The 27,021-nt window shown below is 35.4% G+C and overlaps 1 protein-coding gene across 1 annotated transcript in view; it reads right to left on the bottom strand.

Annotated features, from left to right (window-relative positions):
- Positions 1 to 27,021, bottom strand: part of LOC100370854 (dmX-like protein 2) — a 72,811-nt gene that overhangs the window by 43,815 nt on the left and 1,975 nt on the right. Inside the window, exon 2 of the mRNA XM_085507401.1 lies at positions 364 to 489. Coding sequence (XP_085363527.1) covers positions 364 to 489 — 126 coding nt within the window. The remainder of the gene's footprint in view (positions 1 to 363; positions 490 to 27,021) is intronic.

Raw genomic sequence — 27,021 nt, 5'->3', positions numbered from 1 at the left:
AACATGAAATAGTAAATGCTTTCGCGAAATGTCTGGGGCAGAAATATACAGATGTGGCTATTCAAATTCACCGCATTATATTTGAATAGGTTTTCAAGGTTTTTCAAGAATATCTTGATTTACATACGATGATTATTATATATAATACAAGTAGATAATTTCTGGAAAAAGGCAGGGCTCACAACCTAACAGTAAAATAATATGTGGAATTTCTAGTGGTGTTGACTATATATATATATTGATTACAGGTAGTATTTGAGTGCTTTGGTCTATTTCCAATATGAAGTCAATATAAAATGTTCATATATTCATTGGGTCCATATAGAGTCAATTATGTTAATAATATTCAGATGATGTTCCTACCTTTCCATTCTCTGCAGAGCAATCAATACATCCGACTTGTATGTTTCCATGTGTAGCGCCAGGAATGATCTGCACTCTTTGAAAGTCACTTGCCAATATTACAATATCACACCCTGCTGCATAAACCTGTTAAAATAGAACACAATATCCATATCATGATCTGTATAGAGAATTACTTAAAGTTACTTTATTTTCGCTGAAGGAAGGAATCAGTGAAAATTTGAATCCAATGGAAATACCTTTTTTCCTATATTTTACATTCAACTCATCAAAAATCAGAGAAAATACCGATAAACTCCACACAAAACATCCAAAAACTAATGCGAAAACTAATGCCAGTTAAAATAAAGTATTTTACACTAACAAAAATACTGACATACTTTTTGACTGGTAGGGGAATGGGAGACACATGTATGTAGATACAAAGAAAATCATGTGTTTTTTTTCATCACATACAAAGTTACAAATTATGTATTTTAAACACTATCTATCACTGGTTTAAAAACTGTTTAGTTGTTTCAACCCAAGTTGTGGGTAAACCTACAGGAAGTTCAAAGCCTAACCTAAGTCTAAGTCTAAGTGGAGTACAAGTCTCATGTAATTAGCAAAAAAATTTACCGGCATTTTGATCTGAATTATAACATGGACAGCAAGAGTTGTGAGATAATTTAATTTAATATGTAAATAATACCAATACAGGTCTATCAAGTGCCCTAAATGGACCACATCAATTATCATTGGTTGAACAGTCAACTTTACACAACTTTATTCATAAGTAATTTACTTGGCACCACAAAGCAGATACAAAAAGATTGTGTAAAAAAATAGAAAACAAAGATAATTAAATTATGCAGACCAACTACATGCATCAATGACATAGAAAGTGTTGTCTGAATGAAATATACATGTATTAGTATTAATAATAAGAAGGCATGTTGTTTTCATACATACACATTCATAACAGACACATTGCCTAGTTACTCAAATAAGGACTACAAGCCACCAATAATGTTGTCTTCTAAAAAAAAACGCATTGTATATTTGAACTCTGAGATCATTTATAATAAATTTTATGTGATACAAATATGACTAATTTGGTTCTATTTCATGTATAGAAAAATGTAAATGATTTGGTAATGATTTGAAATTCTGTTCAATTCACACAAGCAGCAACAGATTGACTCAGGTGGACCACTGATTAAGCTAAATGAGTCTGAGGAATGCCTAGAAAATGCATCGCTACATAAGTACAAAAGCAAATAGATACCGTAATATAATTTACTAAAAGGTCAAACTCAGGACATTTTACACAAAGTATATTATTACAAATTAGATCTCTACATTTACCATCATGAATTACTGCTGATTTGACTCGGATTCCACCACAAACTATGTACTGTTAAATTAACATTTCATTTATAAGACTGTAATTATACTAGTCCATGGTTTGAACTTCAGTATTCTGAGGGTATGCATGTAATTGATTGAAATTGTGATAGAAATATGAAGGGATTAAAGCATTCAGGTGGGACCTTTCATGGCATTCGTCTCCAAGGCTTCTGTGGATATTGAGCAATGCAGATAATACAATGCAGTTTTTATAATGTATTCACTAGGCTAGAAATTGGGGCAGGATATTTCACCTCAGTAATCCATTTTACATGTACATGTACCAATCAAGGCATGGTGAATGATACTATTCATATAATAGAAATGTTATTAAATCTCTTTTTATTGTGCTTTATTCATTTTTTGGGGATGCTGTAACTCATACATCCAGCATTTGTTTTTGCAACAAAAATTGTGATTTTATAATCTACAGGTGTTCATAGTTATACTATTTCATCAAAGTCGCTGTGACTTCCTTGTAGAGACTCCAGTGATATGTTTTGCATTTTTGTAACTTGCCTAAATTAAAACAGTTTACTGTAATCAAGTGAATTCTTTTAATTTTGAGTGCTATACTGAAGAGGTATTCACTAGGATTTCATTTTGGCTTATTTCACTAAATTGATCTCAGTGAATATACAGTGTTAACAGAATGTACAATATATTGTTTCCTTCAAAGACCAGTGAAATATACAAAAATATATCTGCTAAAATAAAATCCTGCAACTATTAAAGACAATAAACAATCACTTACATGTTTTACATATTTTGATTACCAGTTGAAATCAAAGAAAGCTTAGAAAGAACTCCCGTGTGCTGAGAGTATTGAAGACACATTAAAAATTAATTCAAAATTACTTGTACATGAGATATTGATAGAAAAGCTGAAAACTAATTATGTACATCAGGTAACTAATATGAACAGAACAGAACAAAAAAATTATGAATTATTATGCTAATTAGAGAATTAATATGAACAAATTTTAACCCAAAATTAATCAGGCCTGTCTATTGTCCTAGAGCATTTATGTACCAAAAACTAATTGGGTTTCTGCATAGTTCTCTTTAAAAGTTTCATTAAAATCCAATTTGTGGTTCTTTATATATCAGTGGAACATTATGCAAATTAGGTAATTAATATCCAATTAAAACTAATTAGGTCTCTGCATAATCCTAGAAGATCTATGTAGCAAGTCTCATTGAAATATGATGATTACTACTTGATATATCAAAAGCTGAAAATTAATTAATTATGCAAATTAGATAATTAATATGTACTCATATTACCCTAAAAACTATCAGGTTTGTGCAGTGTCCTATGACATCTATGTACCAAGTGTCATTGAAATGTGATAATTACTACTTGAAATATCAAAAGCTGAAAATTAATTAATTATGCAAATTAGGTAATTAATATGTACTCGTATTACCCTAAAAACTATCAGGTCTGTGCAGTGTCCTATGACATCTATGTACCAAGTGTCATTGAAATGTGATGATTAGTACTTGAAATATCAAAAGCTGAAAATTAATTAATTATGCAAATTAGGTAATTAATATGTACTCATATTACCCTAAAAACTATCAGGTCTGTGCAGTGTCCTATGACATCTATGTACCAAGTGTCATTGAAATGTGACAATTACTACTTGAAATATCAAAAGCTGAAAATTAATTAATTATGCTAATTAGGTAATTAATATCTACTGATATTACCCTAAAAACTTTCAGGTTTGTGCAGTGTCCTATGACATCTATGTACCAAGTTTTATTGAAATGTGATGATTAGTACTTGAGATATCAGTGGAAAAGCCGAAAATTGATTAATCATTATGCAAATTAGGTAATTAATATTGCACAGATTTTTACCCAAAACTAATCAAATCTGCGCATTAGTTTGGAGCATCTGTGTGCCAAGTTTCATCAAAATCCAATGAGTGGTTCTTTAGATATCAGTGGAACAGTCATGAAACAGCCAAAAATCAGCTAATTATCATGCAAATTAGGTAATTAATATGCATGGATTTTTACCAAAACCTAATCAAATCTGCGCATTGGCCCAGAGCATCTATGCACCAAGTTTCATCAAAAATTGATGTATGGTTCTTGAGATATCAGTGGAACAGAGGGACACACATACACACATACAGACACACTAACTGCAAAGACTCCCTTTTTGTGCTTCGCACACGGGAGTCAAAAATATGACTGACTGGCGGCCATTTTGATCCTCAAATTTGGTTCTGATACTTAAATAAGTCTGAAACTGTTTTGTGGAGACGAAGTGACGATTTCACTCAAACTTTGTATCATGATCAAGAATATAGGGTCACAGGGGCAAGTTTTTTCAAGATTTGAACAAAGATAGCCAACTGACAATCATTCGTTTTTTTAATGATATTCATGCATGTATGAGTAACTATAATCACTACAATTCATCAGTATTTGCACTTCCAGTCACACTGCATTCAAATTAACATGCACATATGATGTAAGAAACTCTCTGATACACATGTATATTTACAAACTGAACACAGAGATATATTAACAGATATAGTAATAGTAAAAACAAGATGGAGATTGTGCATTATCAATGCTTGTTTTTTCCCAAAGCCCTGCAGCAAATGAAACGAAATGATGACAATTTGGTTCGAAATTAACAAAGAAATTGTAAAAAACAACATACCCCTGGTAATCATAATTTTACGTCACAATTTTGAAGGGGAAAAATTACAGTGTGGGAAGAAGTAGGATTTGGAAACATTCCAGAAGACAACAATTTAATCTAATTTAAATAAAATTGATCTATTAGTTAACTGTGAATGGATGAACTCAAATGGTAAAGTTCAATTACTACACACACTACTAAATGGGTGAATACAGAATATAGGCGTAGGTGTATTCAATTGTTGACTTTAGTACTGCAGTAGTTTTCTTTTAATAAACATACAGAATGGTAAGTAGAAGGCATCCTGCCTACGCAAGTGTCAAATGAGTCTATTTTGTTCCATCCATTCTGCGAGAGTAAAATCAACATGCATCATCAAGTCTGTATGGAGAATGAACCTTTTTAATAAATTTTATTTTTTTAGTGAAAGCTAGAAAGTCCCATTTCTATTTTTACAATTATATTTTGTTTTTAGTGAGACAACTTCTTGCTTCATACTGAAACGTATTTACTCACTGATGAATGACGACATGTAAATATCAATTTAAAACATCCATGTTTTTCTGTGATTTTGTTTTTAGTGAGACAACTTCTTGCTTCATACTGAAACGTATTTACTCACTAATGAATGATGACATGTAAATATCAATTTAAAACATCCATGTTTTTCTGTGATTTTGTTTTGAATTTTGTATAAATAGTACATATTTTTTGATGGGCAACAGGTCGAGATCAATTTTTTGAAGTGGTTTAATTTGAGAATGAGGACAAAATTTGACTCTTGTATTTGTTGTAATTTTAATATTCTACGATACTGTATCAAAATTCTAAACCATTGCATTATAAATACCGATTACATTACGCTATGTTTATAAAGTGAATGATTGTTTATCATTCCACATAATGGAAGGAAACTTTAAAGCTGAGAAAATGCATCTTCATGAATGCAAGCACTTCTATAAAGGAGAATACAGTGCATTTCAGTTGATTAGAACGTTGATTCATTCACAAAGCCAAGTAGAAAGACGTTGTTCGGTTAAATAGATTACATTATAACTAATTCAGCACAATCAATAGAAACCCACAAACTTGACAGTTAACTGTAATGAAACTAGAGTGACTCACTCTGGGTTACCATGGCAACAAAAAAGATGATGGAGCTCATGAAATAAAAATTAAAAATTTGTCAAAAGATGCTTTTTATTATTATTTGATTATGGGAAAGTAAGAAAGTAGAGTCAATGAGGGAATGGCAGCTGTCAGATCAAGCTGTTTATGGTGTCTGCAGATGCCCATCAAGGGAAAAATACATGTAGCTTAGTTAGAAGATTCATAAAGTCTTCGATGATTGCTGGCAGCTCAAAGGAGTAATTTGTTTTGTAATAGGTAACCCTATCACCATATATTATATATATTATACCTGGAGCTGAACGCATATTTTCTTCATCTCAGTAGAGTCTATCAATTTTAAGACAGAAATGTAATAAAAACTAGATTGGTTAAAATGACAGCACAATAAATGTTTAGTTTATACAGAAATAATATAATTTATGTCGAACATTATATAATAATTGAACATTATAAACAATAGTGGCATTGATGCAGTTTTAGGTGCATTTTTAAACTTGATAAATGACCTTTCAAGCAAAAAATAAAACATGCTACAAACATCAATAGGAATAAAATGATGTTCCGTGTCTTTTATGGGCATCACATTCTACGGTATTTAGCATTTTCCATAACTTGATGTTACAAAATTTGCTAGTTGATATTCAACTGTTTATGACGTGTAACATACGATTGTTTTTGTTTAAAATTCACCCATCTATAAACGTAATTAATATTTTTTTTAAATTTGTACATTTGTGAGGTAACCAGTCTATTCATACACATATCCTGCACTTTGATAGTTAGAAACCACATTTGAATCCCAGGTTTGATACTGTAAAATGACTAATTTTCACTGGCTTTAAATTTCGCTGATTTAGCATTTCAGGCATATTCAGTGGGTTTTAAATTCACGGTTTTATCATTTAGATAATGTGTTCTATGCTCAATCTTACATATTCACTGGGTTTTAATTTAGCGCATTTTCCAGTCAGCGAAATAAGCAAAATTAAAACCCAGTGAATAATTACCCCTTTTACAGTAAGCATTATTTATATTGACAAAAAATGTCATAAATATAGACAATATAAATAACCAGGAATATTGATTACCTTTTTTTTATGTTTTTTCACGCACAGACTGATTCGAAGACCAAAGAAAAAAAAACATTTGATAAATTGCTACTCATGAATATTCATCATACATGTATCTGATATTTGATGCCCATTGAACAATGCTTCTTATTACCTCTATGCTCTGACAATGTTCTCACTAGAAGAGTAAGTCCCCAAGTTGGAACTTGAAACACGAACATTAGATTTTTGAAATTAAAGTTCTGCAATGCTACAAATGTATGTACATATGTACACTATATGTTAGCTGGGTACACCTTCACTGTGTATGCACAATATATCTGTGTGAAAGTATTAATACACACAATGAAATCTGACACTGAAAACCAGTCATTTATCATTGCGTATACTAATGTAGAGTGTTAACAGTGAAATGGATCTCAATGGATTGAGTATATTTAATGGCATGTGGTTCATATTTACACGATTATGTAATGTTTCCAGACAGCTCTACATTACGTGAACAGTACAAATAATGTAGCAGTGAAAAAGGTACCCTCTTTACCTAGTACCCCCACAGCAAACAAGCAATTATTCTCATCATTTTAACAATCTATTACATTCACATACATTTACATGTAATTACGTTAATTACGAAAGAAATACATGTATATTGTCCTGGAAACACTAATTATTTATTGGCTTTTAATTTCATTATTTTTGCTGATAAGTGAAATGTGCATACATGTATGGACATATGAAAACCATATGAACATGTACACATAACACATGTGTACACATAACACATGTACACATAACACATCTACACATTACATGTACACATAATACATGTACACATAACACATGTACACATAACACATGTACACATTACACTAGATCTTATTGTTTGCATGGAAAATATGTGAATTTAAAACCAAGTGAATATGATCAAATATCAAAATAGCAGCAAAATTCACAGTATTTGTATCTGCAGTCAATGCATTTATTGTAATATAAATAACAATTGTCAATCAAATGGAATATGTTGTCTATAACAACATTGTTAGAGGCATGTTAAAATCAGACAAAAGGGCAGCGACCAGGAAAATCAACTCACAAGTAACCATAGAGATGAATTTGATTAAATAGAAGATTTAACAGCATCAGTGTTAGCTGTGTAAAATCATCACACATGAATCTGAACTGTTGTGTTCATGCAATAATCAGAACAGAATTGGAACAATATGAAGCATAACTCAAATTATGCTATAATAATAATAATCTTTTCATAATATATATATTAATATAATATATTTCTCAAATTTGTCTGCATTTCTGTAATATTATGTATTCATTGTTTTTTTCAAAATAAAAAATTTCAAACAAAAAATATAATGATTAACATAATGTGTAGGAGACTGGTTGTGCAGGGGGACTGGGGTGTGTAGGTGTACTGGGATGTGCAGTTGGACTAGAGAGTGCAGATGGACTGGGATGTGCAGTTGGACTAGGGAGTGCAGATGGACTGGGATGTGCAGTTGGACTAGGGAGTGCAGATGGACTAGGATGTGCAGGGCGACTGGGGTATGCAGATGGACTAGGATGTGTAGGTGGACTGGGGTATGCAGGTGGAATGGGATGTGCAGGTGGACTGGGATGTGCAGTTGGACTGATGTGCAGGTGGACTGGGATGTGCAGGTGGACTGGGATGTGCAGGTGGACTGGAATGTGCAGGTGAACTGAGATGTGCAGAACTGGGATAAGCAGGTGTACTAGAATGTTTAGGTGAACTAGGATGTGCAGGGCGACTGGGGTATGCAGGGCGACTGGGGTATGCAGGTGGACTGGGGTATGCAGGTGGACTGGGATGTGCAGGTGAACTGGGATGTGCAGAACTGGGATAAGCATGTGTACTAGAATGTTTAGGTGAACTAGGATGTGCAGGGCAACTGGAGTATGCAGGTGGAATGGGATTTGCAGGTGGACTGTGATGTGCAGGTGAACTGGGATGTGCGAAATTTGGATAAGCAGGAGTACTAGAATGTTTAGGTGAACTAGGATGTGCAGGGCGGCTTGGGTATGCAGGGCGACTGGGATGTGGAAGTGGACTAGGGTATGCAGGTGGACTAAGATGTCACAGACAACTGGGGTATGCAGGTGGACTAAGATGTGCAGGTGTACTGGGATGCGCAAGTGAACATGGATGTGCAGGTGGACTGGGATGTGCAGGTGGACTGGGATGTGCAGGGTGACTGGGATGTGCAGGTGGACTGGGATTTGCAGGTGGACTGGGATTTGCAGGTGGACTGGGATTTGCAGGTGGACTGTGGTGTGCAGGTGGACTGTGGTGTGCAGGTGAACTGGGATGTGCGGAACTTGGATAAGCAGGTGTACTAGAATGTTTAAGTGAACTAGGATGTGCAGGGCGACTGAGATGTGCAGGGCGACTGAGATGTGCAGGCGGACTGGGATGTGCAGGTGGACTGGGATGTGCAGGTGGACTGGGATGTGCAGGTGGACTGGGATGTGCAGGCGGACTGGGATGTGCAGGCGGACTGGGATGTGCAGGCGGACTGGGATGTGCAGGTGAACTGTGATGTGCAGGTGAACTGGGATGTGCGGAACTTGGATAAGCAGGTGTACTAGAATGTTTAGGTGAACTAGGATGTGCAGGTGGACTGTGATGAGCAGGTGGACTGTGATGTGCAGGTGGACTGGGATGTGCAGGTGGACTGGGATAAGCATGTGTACTAGAATGTTTAGGTGAACTAGGATGGGCAGGGCAACAGGTATGCAGGTGGACTGGGATGTGCAGGTGGACTGGGATGTGCAGGTGAACTGTGATGTGCAGGTGAACTGGGATGTGCAGGTGGACTGTGATGTGCAGGTGGACTGTGATGTGCAGGGCGACTGGGATGTGCAGGTGGACTGGGATGTGCAGGTGGACTGGGATGTGCAGGTGGACTGGGATGTGCAGGTGGACTGGGATGTGCAGGTGGACTGGGATGTGTAGGTGGACTGGGATGTGTAGGTGGACTGGGATGTGCAGGTGGACTGGGATGTGCAGGTGGACTGGGATATGCAGGTGGACTGTGATGTGCAGGTGGACTGGGATGTGCATATGGACTAGGATGTGCAGGTAGACTGGGATGTGCAGGTAGACTGGGATGTGCAGGCGGGCTGGGATGTGCAGGTGAACTAGGATGTGCAGGGCGACTGGGTAGTACAGGTGGACTGGGATTTGCAGGTGGACTGTGATGTGCAGGTGAACTGGGATGTGCAGAACTGGGATAAGCAGGTGTACTGGAATGTTTAGGTGAACTAGGATGTGCAGGGCCACTGGGATGTGCAGGTGGACTGGGATTTGCAGGTGGACTGGGATGTGCGGAACTTGGATAAGCAGGTGTACTAGAATGTTTAAGTAAACAAGGATGTGCAGGGCGACTGGGATGTGCAGGTGGACTGGGATGTGCAGGTGGACTGTGATGTGCAGGTGAACTGGGATGTGCGAAACTTGGATAAGCAAGTGTACTAGAATGTTTAGGTGACCTGGGATGTGCAGGTGGACTGTGATGAGCAGGTGGACTGGGATGTGCAGGTGGACTAGGATATGCAGGTGGACTAGGATGTCAAGAGAAACTGGGATATGCAGGTCGACTGTGATGTGCAGGGCGACTGGGGTGTGCAGGGTGACTAGGGTGTGCAAGGTGAATGGGGTGTGCAAGGAGGACTGGAATGTATAGGAAACTGGGGTTTGCAAGGTGTGAAAGGGAGACTGGGGTATGCAGGGCGACTGGGGTATGCAGGGCGACTGGGATGTGCAAGGTAATTGTAGTTTGAAAGGGAGAATGGAATGTATAGGAGACTTGAGGGTGCATGGGGGTATGACTAAGACTCATTAGAAACTTTGTACATGTACTTGGTACATCTGTACAAAGTCACTGAGTGACATACATGTATTAATAACTATACAAGAGATTACATCATCAGTGAAATAATAAACAACAGACGAATCTCCTTTCCAGGATGACTCTGATGACAACATATCCTTGATATGTGTACATGTATGATGGTTTCTCTAATAGAAATGCAGCTATAATAGAATCACAAAGCAGAACATCTCTATTTGAAAAGGACATCATTCTGTAATAAATAATTAATCAATTTAATTAACTTGATACATATGGCTATATGTCTCTAAATCCACTGTGACAGAAGGGACCATAAAGTCTGCTAGGCAATTATGACTCTGCAACTACTCGTAATATCATCAGTAAATCTTTAAAATCAATTCATATGATTATAATTCAGAAAATAGTATTTTAACAATAAATTTACAAGAAAATAATGATAATATTGTTTCAGTGAAGCGATCCATGGTGTACTTTAACGTATGTATTAAAAACCACAAGATTGATTCACATAAATTAGTAAATGCCAACACAATATCTGAGTGGGCGGATAAGAAGTCACGACATTTACTTTAGATTGTTACAGTAATCCCAATATAACACACACACAGTCTGAAAGCTGCACTTTATCATACTCCAGTCTAATTATTCAAACCCTACAAAATTTGTACACATCTTTCTATTTTTTCAGATTTTACCCGTAATATCATCTAACGAGAAATTTTGTGGAAACAATTTGTTGTAATCAGGGTAAATAACAAATTTTAATGAAGTAAACTGTTAAAATTTGACATTAGAAATGATTTTAATAAGAGGGTACGTACTTGTTTAAAAACCCTCAATTACATCCCAAGGTTAACCTAGAGGTCAAATTGTCAGATGTCTAAATCCATCATGGCTACCTCAGATCAATCCAGGTTACAGATTATAAATATTGTTCCTAAAGTTAACCTAGAGGTCAAATTGTCAAATGTCTAAATCCATCATGGCTACCTTAGGTCAATCCAGGTCACAGATTATAAATATTGTTCCTAAAGTTAACCTAGAGGTCAAATTGTCAGATGTTTTAAATCTATTATGGCTACCTAGGTCAATCCAGGTCACAGATTATAAATATTGCTCTTATGGTTAATCTTGAGGGCAAATTATCAGGTATTTTAAATCCATCAAGGTTACCTAGGTCAATCCAGGTCACAGAGTATAAATATTGCTCATATGGTTAATCTTGAGGGCAAATTATCAGATATTTTAAAACCATTATGGCTACCTAGGTCAATCCAGGTCACAGATTATAAATATTGTTCCTAAAGTTAACCTAGAGGTCAAATTGTCAGATGTTTATATCCATCATGGCTACCTAGGTCAATTCGGGTCACAGAGTATAAATATTTTTCCTAAGGTTAATCTTGAGGGCAAATTATCAGATATTTTAATTCCATCATGGCTACCTATTAATTTTTTATGGTCACCCACACACTGGTCGCAAACATTCAGGCTAAGCCATAGTTTTTTTGGCCGTACAATAGGGATTTTGGCCATACCATAAAAAAGTTGCCTATGACTAAGTTAATGTTTCAAGAAGTGTCTATGTCATTCTTGATTGATGAGATTTATCATCTTGTCGGAATGACAGATGTAAATCCACGTTGGATTGCAAGGTTAAAACAGGTCAACAGATGTCACAATTGTTTCTAAGTTACCATACCATTATAGTAGTGAATAGACTGCTCATGCAGATAATAACATCAAAAAATGGAGAAAACTAAATGTATTGTATCTATAAAGTATATTCAGCAAGATAGAAAAATATCTTGCACAATTTTTTTCAGAGAAGATATGAATTATTCTACAGAAACAAACCACAGTTTGTCTTTTTCATAAAGCAACACTATCCAAAATGGCAGCCTTGAAAGATACACACAAATCTCAAGTAAAATTAAATATTTCTATGGAGATTGTACATATAATTATATGGGAAAGACATGTTTCCATGGAGACTATCCAAAATGTTGGCCACAAAAATTGTACTACACAAGATGTTTCTATGGAGACTCTAAAATGTGCATGTTTCCATGAATAACTCAAAGAGAACAAAATAAAACATGTTTCCAAGGAGACTATCCAAAACGGCAGCCTAAAGGAGATGTACATATTACTCAATGGGGAAAAATAAAAGATGTTTTCATGGAGACAAGCAATGGAATCTATTTTTACTTTTTTAACCTATTAAAAACTACCCAATAAAATAAAATAAAATATTCTGTCACCTTCATGTGAATGTGTTCCAACCTTGCAGTATAGCTTTCAGGTGTAATCATGATGGCAGCAGAACAAACAAGTCACAAAGATTTACTGGTAGGTTTAAATAATAGACCCGAAAGTCAATGCTTTAAAAGTGACACTGAACATGCAGCGAGTCCCACACAACAATGTTTCCATAGCAATCTTATTTAGAATGTGGCCTAATAAAGGTTACACTGACTGCCAGACAAGAATAACAACATTTGCTGCAGTATAGTATTGAACCCATATCCAATGCAACACAAGAAATGACAAGGTAGGGTATTTGCAGAAAATAATGAAGCATAAGCAAGGGGGCAGAATCATAAGTCTTCCGTAGCAGTTACACAAACTGTACAACACTTTGCTCCTGACAGTCAGATGACTGAATTCAGAATACTGTAAAATGACTACAATTTTCACTGGGTTTAAATTTCGCTGATTTAGAATTTCAGGCATATTCAGTGGGTTAAAAATTCACGGTTTTATCATTTAGATAAATTTTACATATTCACTGGGTTTTAATTTAGCGCATTTTCCAGTCAGCAAAATAAGCAAAATTAAAACCCAGTGAATAATTAATCCTTTACAGTAACTATGATGTATGTTCTAATAAGTAGTTTTTAGATTATTTTCATAATAAATGTAAAAATGCAACAATTATTTGTATTGTGCACTGCATTCAAAGGCATAATTGTATACCAGTACAGTGTGAACTAACATTTTGAAAATATTATTAAAATCTATGGATTCATTGCACATACAGGCATACACTTAAGTTGCAATTACTTGATAGTAAGTTTACCCAACCATGACTTCCTGCCTTAAAAACTGATGCTTATGACAAACTTTAGTGCCTATATATAGCAGTAATACATTATTGAGAGGGCATTTAAGTGTAATAAAAGCCGAGACATTCATATTTGTGCATTGAGAGACTTTGTGATAAAATATACAGTGAAAGCATTGTGTAAAAGCAGATATATAGACAAGGGAAGAACTTTGTGCTGCATATACAGTAAAAACAATTGTGTTCATCTGTAATAAATATAATTGTACATAGGGGAACTTTGTGATAAAATATATACTATACAGTGAACACAATATTTTAAGGCAATATTTTAAGTGATCAGATGTGATCAAGAAATTATAAAAAAAAAAAAAAAGGTATACAACTTCCATCACCATGTACAGTGATATGCAATGAGGATCTTAATTAAACAGTAAGCAAATGACATCGAATAAACGACAAGGCAAATACTACGTCAAATCAGCCAGCCAGATCTGAGGCCTTTGCCGCAATATCTGGCAAAGCTGTGTGGCGCGGATCGCGTGGACAGGTGTTATGTTCTCTGCACGTAATAAGCTCGGTTATTGAGCATCCTTTTTTGGGGATGCCCGGTGGTCGAGGGAAAGACATGTAGTGGCGTGAAGCTAGGTGTTGTACGCGAGCGCCGATTCGAGTCACACACGCAGTACATGTTTACTATGATTTGACGTAGTATTTACCGTGCGTTTATTTGGTGTTATTTGCTTACTTTATTTTTCTATGTCTGCAGCAACTCAGGTTTAATTAAACAGTCATTTGGAAAGCGTGCACTGTTTTTTTTTTTTACAAGTCTCAGGTAAACATACATGGAGCTTTAGAGAAACAAAACCATAGATTTCTTGTAACATTGGTAACCAAGTTATTGCACCCAGCAAAAAGTAATTAATATAAAAAATTCTGCTCTGACTTTTCTCTGCATTGCTGACACTTGCGTAGACATGAATAATTACATGTCAGGTTTATGTAAAATATTTCTGTTCATGAACCGTAACTTGTTTCTATAAATCCATCACAACACACGAGTATTCATGAATCGTAACAATGCACAAGCAAATTGGTGCATACGATTCTAACCGATCACAACTGGACTCTGTTTGAGAGCTACACACAGCAGTGAAAGATGATGATGAATATACATAGTAAGTTTATTTGCAAAATCATTCATCATTATCTGAACAATGGTGAAACAGACTTCCGCAGTTTTGTAAATTACAGATTTATTCATCTTTAATCTACAATTATTCATTTTGATATATATACTCTATGAATATTTGGAAGACCTACAGTTTGTGTAACTGAGGTATGTAAATATTATTAATAATGTATAAATATGATACAAAAAAATATGAAAATATTGGTAACTGAAAATATAAAGAAAAGATTTTGGCAATAGAATCATGCATCACTGAAATACTGCTTGATTTCACACTGCACTACATTTAACTAAATCAGCGAGATTTTGATGCATGCATACATGAATATTTAATAAAATCACATAGAAGCAATGTACATTCTATCTGACAAGATTGCTGATATTTGAGATATTCAAAGACAGAGTTTGATGTGATGTCACACATATCAGCTGAATCATGTCATGTGATTGACACATAGTCAATTTGTGTCAACTCAGATTTACACTTTTAGCAGTGATTTATTATGAAAATATTTCCCTTCTATATTTCACAGTATTCACCAATTTTATTTAAGGCCAAATAATATAAATTCTGTGTTTCTGGTAATTCTGCCTACCCATTTTTTGTGGAAAATATTTTTGCAAGTGAGCTCAAATTATTTCTATGCAAATTGGCTATGGTCATTTCACCAATGTATTTTTGGGATTTTATGTAGTGAATGACTAGCACTTTATTGTTCAGAATATATTCAATCATTAAACCATGTTCACACAAAAACCTCATTGGGAAAAACATCTGTGCCTACCTACCCTGTATTTATTTTAGGTCATTACCAGGAATACCACAGTTGTTTTATTTGCCCTAATAGTACATTTATAAGGGTTCCTACTGTTTGCAAATTGGTCAATATTGTTACCAATCAACTAATATGTCGATCACATTAAAGTGTGCACGGCAAGACAGAATCAAGAAAGTTCACAAATGGTGCAAGCACAATAGCTATACTGTCACATGATAGGAAATGACGACAATCGCAGAATGTAACATGGCACAAATCTAAGTCTCTGACGTCACATTCTACACAATGGTCAAGGAACATGAACACAATCAGTCAGTGACACATACATATATTTGATTGGTTGATTGACAATGCCTTCAGTGTAACCATGTACATGTCAATTAACCACAGAGACATGTAAACATGACTTCTTGTTGCAGCACTTAAACTGGCCATTGAACAAATAGTTAAATGAAAACTGCATGGCTAATACAATATACTGCATTTAATCAGACCTTGGAAAGAATACATACATTGAAGGCACTCTTTGTTCTTTGGAAATTAATGTTCATACTGTATTATTTTGCTAATATGTACATCAAAACATTAACTTCTAAATATACTAATTATTATTATATTTTTAACAGGGGCTCCAAGTATGTAAATAAAAAGATTGTGACCAGATTTCAGGCACACTGTATCGGTAATGTATATGGTCGGAATGCTCTGTGAAATGGCCTTATTTTGATCATCAGTATGCATATGCTTTTTTTACACTATATAATCTTGAATATCTGTAGAATACGCTTAGTGTATGCACTTTATTCTAATGAAGTAAACACAGTGCCTGCATCTGCAGTACAGTGCAAGTGTATCTTAACATTTAGCTAGCTTAGCTTGCATTTAAAACTACTATTTACATACATGTACATTGTAGGGAGTAATCTGCCTGTGTGGATATACGTCTCAAATTAGTAACATAGGTAAATACTAAAAATAAATAAGTTGAAATTATTGATAACTACGATACTCTTCTAGTACAGATGTAACACAGTTGTTATATTAAACCTTTTGAAACTTTCTTTCGTGATATATTAGTTCAGTTATGTCAAGCAGGCTTATATTCAGGCACCTGTATGTCATTTTAATCAGGCACCTGTATGTCATTTTATTCATCCACCTGTATGTCATTTTATTCATCCACATGTATGTCATTTTATTCATCCACATGTATGTCATTTTATTCAGCCACCTGTATATCATTTTATTCAGGCACCTGTATGTCATTTTATTCATCCACCTGTATGTCATTTTATTCATCCACCTGTCTGTCATTTTATTCATCCACCTGTATGTCATTTTATTCATCCACATGTATGTCATTTTATTCAGCCACCTGTATGTCATTTATTCAGCCACCTGTATGTCATTTTACTCAGCCAAATGTATGTCATTTTATTCATCCACATGTATGTCATTTTATTCATCCACCTGTATGTCATTTTATTCATCCACATGCATGTCATTTTATTCATCCACATGCATGTCATTTTATCCAGCTATCTGTACAAAAATGTATGTCATTTTATTCAGCCACCTGTATGTCATTTTATTCAGCCACATGTATGTCATTTTATCCAGCTATCTGTACAAAAATGTGTCATTTTATTCAGCCACCTGTATGTCATTTTATCCAGCTATCTGTACAAAAATGTATGTCATTTTATTCAGCCACCTGTATGTCATTTTATTCAGCCACCTGTATGTCATTTTATCCAGCTACCTGTACAAAAATGTATGTCATTTTATTCAGCCACCTGTATGTCATTTTATCCAGCTACCTGTACAAAAATGTATGTCATTTTATTCAGCCACCTGTATATCATTTTATCCAACTACCTGTACAAAAATGTATGTCATTTTATTCAGCCACCTGTATGTCATTTTATCCAGCCACCTGTATGTCATTTTATTCAGCCACCTGTATGTCATTTTATTCAACCACCTGTATGTCTGTCATTTAAGATAGGTAGAAAAATTACATTTGACAGGCTAAATTTCTACAAACCTGTCTATTTTTGATTTAATAATTTACATAATTTGCAAAATAACCATAAATAATGAAAAACAAATAGACTACAAGTCTATGGATACAGATTCATGACGACCCGGTACTAAATTCTGTATATTGAAGTCATTTTTACGATAGTTTTCAGACAGGTACTTTTTTTTCTTGCTATAACTCTAATGCTAGGCTCTAAAAATATATTTTCAAATGCATTTTTGTTTTTATTTATTGACTACCAATTTTTACTCAAACCATCTGTTTGTGGTGTTTTGATCAATACATGTTCAGGCATGAAAAGGTTTTCATTTCATACATTAAGCTTGATTGGCACACCTAAATATTGAGGTCCTCGGGTGGATGCCCTGTCATCATTTTCACTAGTGGTCATACAATGTACATGTATGTGTACATGATTCATTTCAGTTACTAAAACTCTAAAATAATGACTTATCCGTCCATATATAAATGATTTAAATTGGTTGGACAATTTACATGTAAGACACTATTCCAAAGATGCAAACATCTTCTTCAAGATTTGCTACATAAATGCAGAAAAAACACCAAAGAGAAGAAACAACATTTTAAAGTCCACCATGCTGGACATTTACTGATGTAACATCTCTGCATTCAAAAAAATATAGGGTGCTTTTGGCTGGGCTAAATAATGATGTTTTGACTGTGTAAAAGTGAACAAAATTTTAATCTTGTTTATTCAACAACAAAAAAACTAGATGTGAAATAGGCTGGGTCTCAAAACTGGAACCACTGTATTTGCTCGTCCCTGTCTTTCTGAAATTCAAGTTAACAAAACAAGCAGCCTCTCGGCAGAGATAGCTTCGCTGTTAGCAATGCATATTTCAATTAAAGAACAGAAGATATCATTAGAAAATGAACAATATGCATAGTATCAATGCAATGGGACTTGCTGTTTTCAACAATAATTCAAAAATATAATTTTTCACCATAAATGATTGTGGTTTTTAACAAGAAGAAAATATCACTTTTTACCAAAAATGACAAAAATATTCACCAAAATTAGATAATTAAAGATATCATTACAAAATGAACAAATCTGAGAGAGGTCCACATGTAGTACTTATATATGTAATAATATCAAAGCAATTGAACTTGTCATTTTTAACAAGAAGTTGAAAATATCACTTTTTACCAAAAATTACAAAAATATTCACCAAAATTAGAGGATTAAAGATATCATTACAAAATGAACAGATCTGAGAGAGGTCCACATGTAGCACCTATAAATGTAACATCAAAGCAATTGAACTTGTCATTTTTAACAAGAAGTTGAAAATATCACTTTTTACCAAAAATGACAAAAATATTCACCAAAATTAGAGAACTAAAGATATCATTACAAAATGAACAAATCTGAGAGACATCCACATCTCGGACAATCACTCATATGATAAGCTCCGCTCGACAAAGTCGACAGCGGAGCTAATAAAAAAAAAAAGAATTCTTAAATCCTGATACTAAGTTCAAGGAAGAAACATTTGACCTTTATGTGGTAAGAATTACCCAGGGTACTGTGTATATGAAGACTCGCTGGAGAGTTGGTTTGTGAATACCAGCAGAATTCGTCCAATCCATCTATACAGATATAAATAGAACACTGATTCAGTACATATAACCTGTAACAGCCATTCAACAACAATAATGCATTAACAATTGAGTGATCTTTCTCTATAGACTTATTGAGCACCTACTGCAATATTCCCATTATGGTTTTCATAATTATACAACTGTGTGTATGATTATAAATATTATGGTTTGTTGAAAAATAATATCATCAAACAATTCATGTCTAGTTTGGAAGGAAAAACAATGCATGTAAATTAGTATGTGTCATGGTTCATAACTCGTAACATATGGTTGTCATTTTATCTCATGTTACATATACATCCTGCTTAGGGTCATTTGTGGACATTTGATCTAATGAATGAGAGTGACAAAATTACCATTTTTTTGTTTTAAATATGATATACATTGTATATTGTTGATTTAGACACGAGTCATCTACTTTTCTTTATCCAGTACAAAATTAAATGTTCTGAAAACATGCAAAAATGGGTCTTCTTGGAACTAATATAATATCATAAAATCATATTTAAGTCGTACAGTATATCATAAAAAGTAAATAGTATTTTTCAGAATTTCACAATAATTCAAGAGAACTATAAAAAGTACTTAAATGTAGTTAATTATTTTATTATAACTACATATCATTTTTTCATCTGTACTCAAACAATAATCATAACTACAGATTTTTACCATAGGCAACCAATCTTAAATGGCCCAAAAATCATCATTTTTATGAATTTTTACACATTTTCAAACATTTTTTGTGTGACAAGTAGTTTAGCAACCATACTTTTTCATCTGGATTTTATGAGCAGCAGCATATTAATAAAGCCATATGGTATAATAATAAAAATGGTAATAAGTTTTAATAGTAGCCAGCTACCTAAAGTGGTTGTCCATTAGAAACTCAGAAAAAAATCTCCAGACAAAATTTTGAAAAAGAAAATACTCTAGGATTTTAGGGGAAAAAATATATATGTAGGGAAAAATTGATTGGGGGATAAAATAGGAACTGTAGTTCTATTATCTCTCCCCCACTAAAGGTTCTAATGATCAGCCAATAATACTTCACCACTCTAATACTGTAATAATCTAGGGATAATTGATTAAATGAAGGTGGAATAAAACTTGTACAGTCCTCCATTGATTAACACATTTCCATTTTATGGGCAGAATTTGAAAGCACTGACATGCAGGTGACAAGTTGTTGACTATACCTGGACAGATCTAATCTTAAACATGTGGCCTATTAACTGGTACTGAATAAAGGAGACGATGGACAGAATGGATTGAAATTGACATAAATCGGCTGATCAAAATCAAATGTATCCGATCTATGAATGAATCGCTAGTAAAATTAATTGACTATAGTGCATCACTTATCACATGAAAATGGGAATTGGTCCCACTAATTCATTAACAATTAACTATTACATATATACATTGTACATAAAAAGTATGTGTTTATTACAACATGTCTGAGTTTCTACATGTACTTCATCAATAAACATGGCAGATGTACAGTTTTAATGTGATTTATTACAAAATTATTCTCATTTTAATAATAAAATTAAATGGCATCCTCATGGTGATCATTAAAATCAAACAAAACCGCAGAAACTACCACCAAACTGTCAAAAATCCATGTTCCATTCAAATTATGCTACAATGACTTTCAGTTTTGATTTATCAAATAATTCATGAACTCTCTGTGGTAACTGCATTTTTTGAGGTTTTAATATTTACCAAAACCATAGTTTTCTTAGTTAACAAGCTTATAATGAGTAACTAAAATTATCTGCCAGCAAAATAAGATGAGGACATACGTATGAAGTTCAGATGAAGTATTAACCAGTTGGCAGCCACTGTAAATTTTAATTGTATGGATAGAACATTTAATTTGCAATATAAAATCAACATCTACAATGGTACGATTTCAAGAGTGATATGAGTGATACCAAACACCATACATGAATTATACACTATTAGAAATTTATAATAATTAACATAGAGAAACTACCTACGCCTGCTCATTGTGACTCGTATCATAGCCAACAAAAAACCATCATTATACACTATGTACAAATGTACGCTGAGTATAGGGCATGTTTAAAATAAAATATTTTTATCGAAAATAATTACAAAAATTAGAGAATGAAAGTGATCATCACAAAATGAACAAATTAGTTCAGCCATTTTCAAGAAAAATCTCAACCACAGGGTGCTTACATCTAAAATATCAAAGCAATTGGTCTAGGCATTTTCAAAACAAAATCGTAAATAACATTTTTTACCGAAAATGACAAAAAATATTTACTATAAATTAAGAGAATTAACATCATGTAGTGAACAAAACTAAGAATCATTCATGATATGGGTTTTACAAGGATGACCACATATACATGTATGCTGTATTACCACCATGGGTGCTACATGTATAATGATAACTCATATTCACTCCTGCCCCCAAAACCCTGCATCCCCACCATGGGTGCTGTAGGGATGACCCATATTCACTCCTGCCCCCAAACCCTGCATCACCACCATGGGTGCTGTAGGAATAACCCATATTCACTCCTGCCCCCAAACCCTGCATTCCCACCATGGGTGCTGTAGGGATAACTCATATTCACTCCTGCCCCCAAAACCCTGCATCCCCACCATGGGTGCTGTAGGGATGACCCATATTCACTCCTGCCCCCAAACCCTGCATCACCACCATGGGTGCTGTAGGAATAACCCATATTCACTCCTGCCCCCAAACCCTGCATTCCCACCATGGGTGCTGTAGGGATAACCCATATTCACTCCTGCCCCCAAAACCCTGCATCCCCACCATGGGTGCTGTAGGGATGACCCATATTCACTCCTGCCCCCAAACCCTGCATCACCACCATGGGTGCTGTAGGGATAACCCATATTCACTCCTGCCCCCAAACCCTGCATCACCACCATGGGTGCTGTAGGGATAACCCATATTCACTCCTGCCCCAAAACTCTGCATCACCACCATGGGTGCTGTAGGAATAACCCATATTCACTCCTGCACTCAAACCCTGCATCACCACCATGGGTGCTGTAGGGATAACCAATATTCACTCCTGCCCCCAAACCCTGCATCACCACCATGGGTGCTGTAGGAATAACCCATATTCACTCCTGCCCCCAAAACCCTGCATCACCACCATGGGTGCTGTAGGGATAACCCATATTCACTCCTGCCCCCAAACCCTGCATCATCACCATGGGTGCTGTAGGGATGACCCATATTCACTCCTGCCCCCAAAACCCTGCATCACCACCATGGGTGCTGTAGAAATGACCCATATTCACTCCTGCCCCCAAACCCTGCATCACCACCATGGGTGCTGTAGGAATAACCCATATTCACTCCTGCACTCAAACCCTGCATCACCACCATGGGTGCTGTAGGGATAACCCATATTCACTCCTGCCCCAAAACCCTGCATCACCACCATGGGTGCTGTAGGAATAACCCATATTCACTCCTGCACTCAAACCCTGCATCACCACCATGGGTGCTGTAGGGATAACCAATATTCACTCCTGCCCCCAAACCCTGCATCACCACCATGGATGCTGTAGGGATAACCCATATTCACTCCTGCCCCCAAACCCTGCATCACCACCATGGGTGCTGTAGGAATAACCCATATTCACTCCTGCCCCCAAACCCTGCATCACCACCATGGGTGCTGTAGGGATAACCAATATTCACTCCTGCCCCCAAAACCCTGCATCCCCACCATGGGTGCTGTAGGGATGACCCATATTCACTCCTGCCCCCAAACCCTGCATCACCACCATGGATGCTGTAGGAATAACCCATATTCACTCCTGCCCCCAAACCCTGCATCACCACCATGGGTGCTGTAGGGATGACCCATATTCACTCCTGCCCCCCAAACCCTGCATCACCACCATGGGTGCTGTAGGAATAACCCATATTCACTCCTGCCCCCAAACCCTGCATCACCACCATGGGTGCTGTAGGGATGACCCATATTCACTCCTGTCCCCCAAACCTTGCATCACCACCATGGGTGCTGTAGGGATGACCCATATTCACTCCTGCCCCCAAACCCTGCATCACCACCATGGGTGCTGTAGGGATGACCCATATTCACTCCTGCCCCCAAAACCCTGCATCACCACCATGGGTGCTGTAGGAATAACCCATATTCACTCCTGCCCCCAAACCCTGCATCACCACCATGGGTGCTGTAGGGATAACCAATATTCACTCCTGCCCCCAAAACCCTGCATCCCCACCATGGGTGCTGTAGGGATGACCCATATTCACTCCTGCCCCCAAACCCTGCATCACCACCATGGATGCTGTAGGAATAACCCATATTCACTCCTGCCCCCAAACCCTGCATCACCACCATGGGTGCTGTAGGGATGACCCATATTCACTCCTGCCCCCCAAACCCTGCATCACCACCATGGGTGCTGTAGGAATAACCCATATTCACTCCTGCCCCCAAACCCTGCATCACCACCATGGGTGCTGTAGGGATGACCCATATTCACTCCTGCCCCCCAAACCCTGCATCACCACCATGGGTGCTGTAGGGATGACCCATATTCACTCCTGCCCCCAAAACCCTGCATCACCACCATGGGTGCTGTAGGGATAACCTAAGAGTAAATTCATACATCATGCATACATGTAGTAAGGGCAATTTTTTGGAAAGCAGGAACCAAGCATGACTTGTTAATATAAGGATATTAAAGAAAACACTGAAAGAATGAGAATAAATACATCAATATCCTTAGCACCCTTAGGCCGTGAGTTGAGATCAGTATGCAGGTAGCTGCCTATTACAAGTAATTTCCTGTTCACAATCTGTCACTACCAGGAGTGTTTTTTCCTGATTTATACAGTAATCACCGACTTTTAAGATTTAAAGATTAGTCGCAATTGGGAAACGATCGTCTATGCCAGGCATGTTAAGTGAATCACAATAATACTGAACAGGGAGGGAGGGTGGTCTATTTTAATAAGATAAGCAGTCAAATAAATCTCTGTATTTGAACCATAAAATGATGTAGGAATGAGAAAACATAGCTACGTGCAGTTAAGGTTACCTTCTTTGTGTCTGTAAATAAATATCACCAAAAATGTTACTGAATCTGATGCAATTCACCAAAAATGAAACAACAAAATTTGAGTGGGAATTATGATTTTTGAATGTGGTTGCAAATTCTACAAAGTCATTCTGACAGTTGTTGTCGGCTACACGTTGTCAACTGTCAATCCTATTTAGGCTAAATTTATACAGCTATAACTGACCATGGACCGACTGGGTTTGTCCATGATCTGTAAAGTTCCAGTATACCTTTGAATGAAATAAAGAGTACTCTGAGAGTATTGCCACATACATGTATGCTTGTAGAGTTTCTCCTTTCAGTACCTGGCACAAGACAACTAAATTTCCCATAGGTAACAATGTTAACTTTCAGCTGAACAGCCTGAACTAATGAAATACATATACATTTGTTCAAATGACTGTAAGTTACCTGTATCCCAGATACTTGCCAACAACCAATAACATTTTTTGTGTGGTCATTATCGGAATCAAGTTACACAGTTAAAGCCCAAAAAATGGTATTATTTTGAGCCAAATCAAACTGTTTGATGGTGTATTGGCCAAACTACAATTTCAGCTGATCTTGATTCTACCCACAAAAAATAGTCCCTTGAATTAACCTTTGAGTGCCAAAGTCAACTTTTGTCACATCATTTTTTCATATTTTTTCTAAAATTTTGTAACCAGAATTTAAAGTTGTCTTTCATCACCATAATGCATTGTAAATACTCAATGTACATAGCTGATAAGAAGAATTACAACCATACATTTATACATGTACAAACACTGTGTTACACTGTTAGTGGCTAAATTTAGAATTAGTACCAGATCTATATTTTACACCGGATATAATTGAACAGATGGTCAAGTAAGTAATCTATTTAAGACAATAAAAGTACCATTCACAAATATTTGAGTAGACTGCAGTAAGACAGTGTATATATCACAGGTTTCTATGTTGTACTCAACACATTTTGTTGTTGTTAGCAATTGTGGGGTTTGTACTGAGTAGACTGCAGTAAGACGGTGTATATCACAGGTTTCTATGTTGTACTCAACACATTTTGGAGTTTGTACACAATTATTTCATCAATATTGCTGCATTGATCCTGAAAACATGCTTGGATGCTCCAGATCTCGGAATCACTATCGATTTAAATATACATTGGTTAGAACCTCTGGACTAAATAAATATAGCACTTATATCAATACAACAATACATGTCTAATAGACACTCAGTGGATTTTATCATTTGAAGTGCTGTCAAGTAACTGTATAGAATAAATAAAGATATATCAAAAGCAAATTTAGCACAAATATAGTTACAGTGTCACCTCAAGTACCAACAGCCTGATTAATTATGAGATTTAGTATGCAGATATAATAAAATAGCATTGTTTTCAAAACTATTGCAATCAAAAGTGCAATAAATTTATTAATAAATACTGTTTGCTTTATTAGTAATGCATGGCACTATGAATATTACAGATTTGTGTCTATCGTCAAATTAAGTCATACTTTAATAATACAGCATACAATAAAAGAGTTTCACTGTGCATTTTATTTGAAGATGCATTCTAAATAGAGCATATACATTTCAGAATTTTGCATTAAGTTCATTGGTAAGTATACTACATATTTACATAGTATACATGCTATATTTACATAGTATACATGCTATATCAGTATTTAAGAAAATTAGATAAACTCCCATGTGTTGATATATGTTGGCTAATTTCAAGCTGTAATATATATGTAAGCTGTATGTGGACACAAGCATGGATCAGTCCATGTCTCATATTGGCAACCTTTAGTTAACAGCGTACGTCTTGTGTTTTTTGATTCACTAGTGATAATATTTATTTGAGTTAATGAGTTGTAAAGAATAAGAATATAATTCAGTCAGTTCACTGATGAGGAATACAGTTATTATTAAATGTAACAACAGAAGTCAACATTTCTTTTGTACATTAAAGGAGTCTCTATTCAATCATGGTCATTCAATTAGTATATGGAAAGAGGGTAGTGATTCCAGTAGAATTGCTTATAAAGCTTTTTGCATTTACAATGGTAAATGTATGTATGTCCACATCCCTTTTGTTGTATTAATATCAATCAAGTCCAAACAGCCAGGCTGCTCAGATTACAGTGTACCTAACAAAAATGCATTTTCATTTAATTCAGCCTCCAATTAAGTAGTGTCCTCTGAATTCAATATGGGTTCTGGTTATCACATTTATGCATCACCCTAAATGTCTCTTTTATATAAGATAAGATAAGACAACTTTATTGACATTATTCTGTCTATAGAAGATAAACATAGTCAAGTAAAATAAAAAAAAAGTAAAGAGGATAATCAAAAAACTCAGTATATATGTATGTATTAAAATAAAGGATGGTAAATGTTCATTGAACCATGTGATCGAACACTAAAGCTGGATTTCATATTCACACTAGGTGTGTTTGCATAAGTTTTCACATCAATAAATCAAATCAATTCATTTTAACTGTGGGTGGCATTGATACACTCATTTTATATACAGCATATCAACTGTCATGAAAGCATAAGATCAAGAATTATCTTTAACATGAAGCTAATTATATGCTAATGACAATAAGGTTATTTAGATTTGTTCAGGAATAACAATAGAATAGAATAGAGCATTGTTAAAACCATAAAGCAAATGGTGGGAAAAATCAATC

The sequence above is a fragment of the Saccoglossus kowalevskii genome, chromosome 13 (genome assembly GCF_978046115.1).
Source record: "Saccoglossus kowalevskii chromosome 13, keSacKowa6.1, whole genome shotgun sequence".
NCBI lineage: Eukaryota > Metazoa > Hemichordata > Enteropneusta > Harrimaniidae > Saccoglossus > Saccoglossus kowalevskii.
This window is presented reverse-complemented; position numbering and strand designations above follow the sequence as displayed.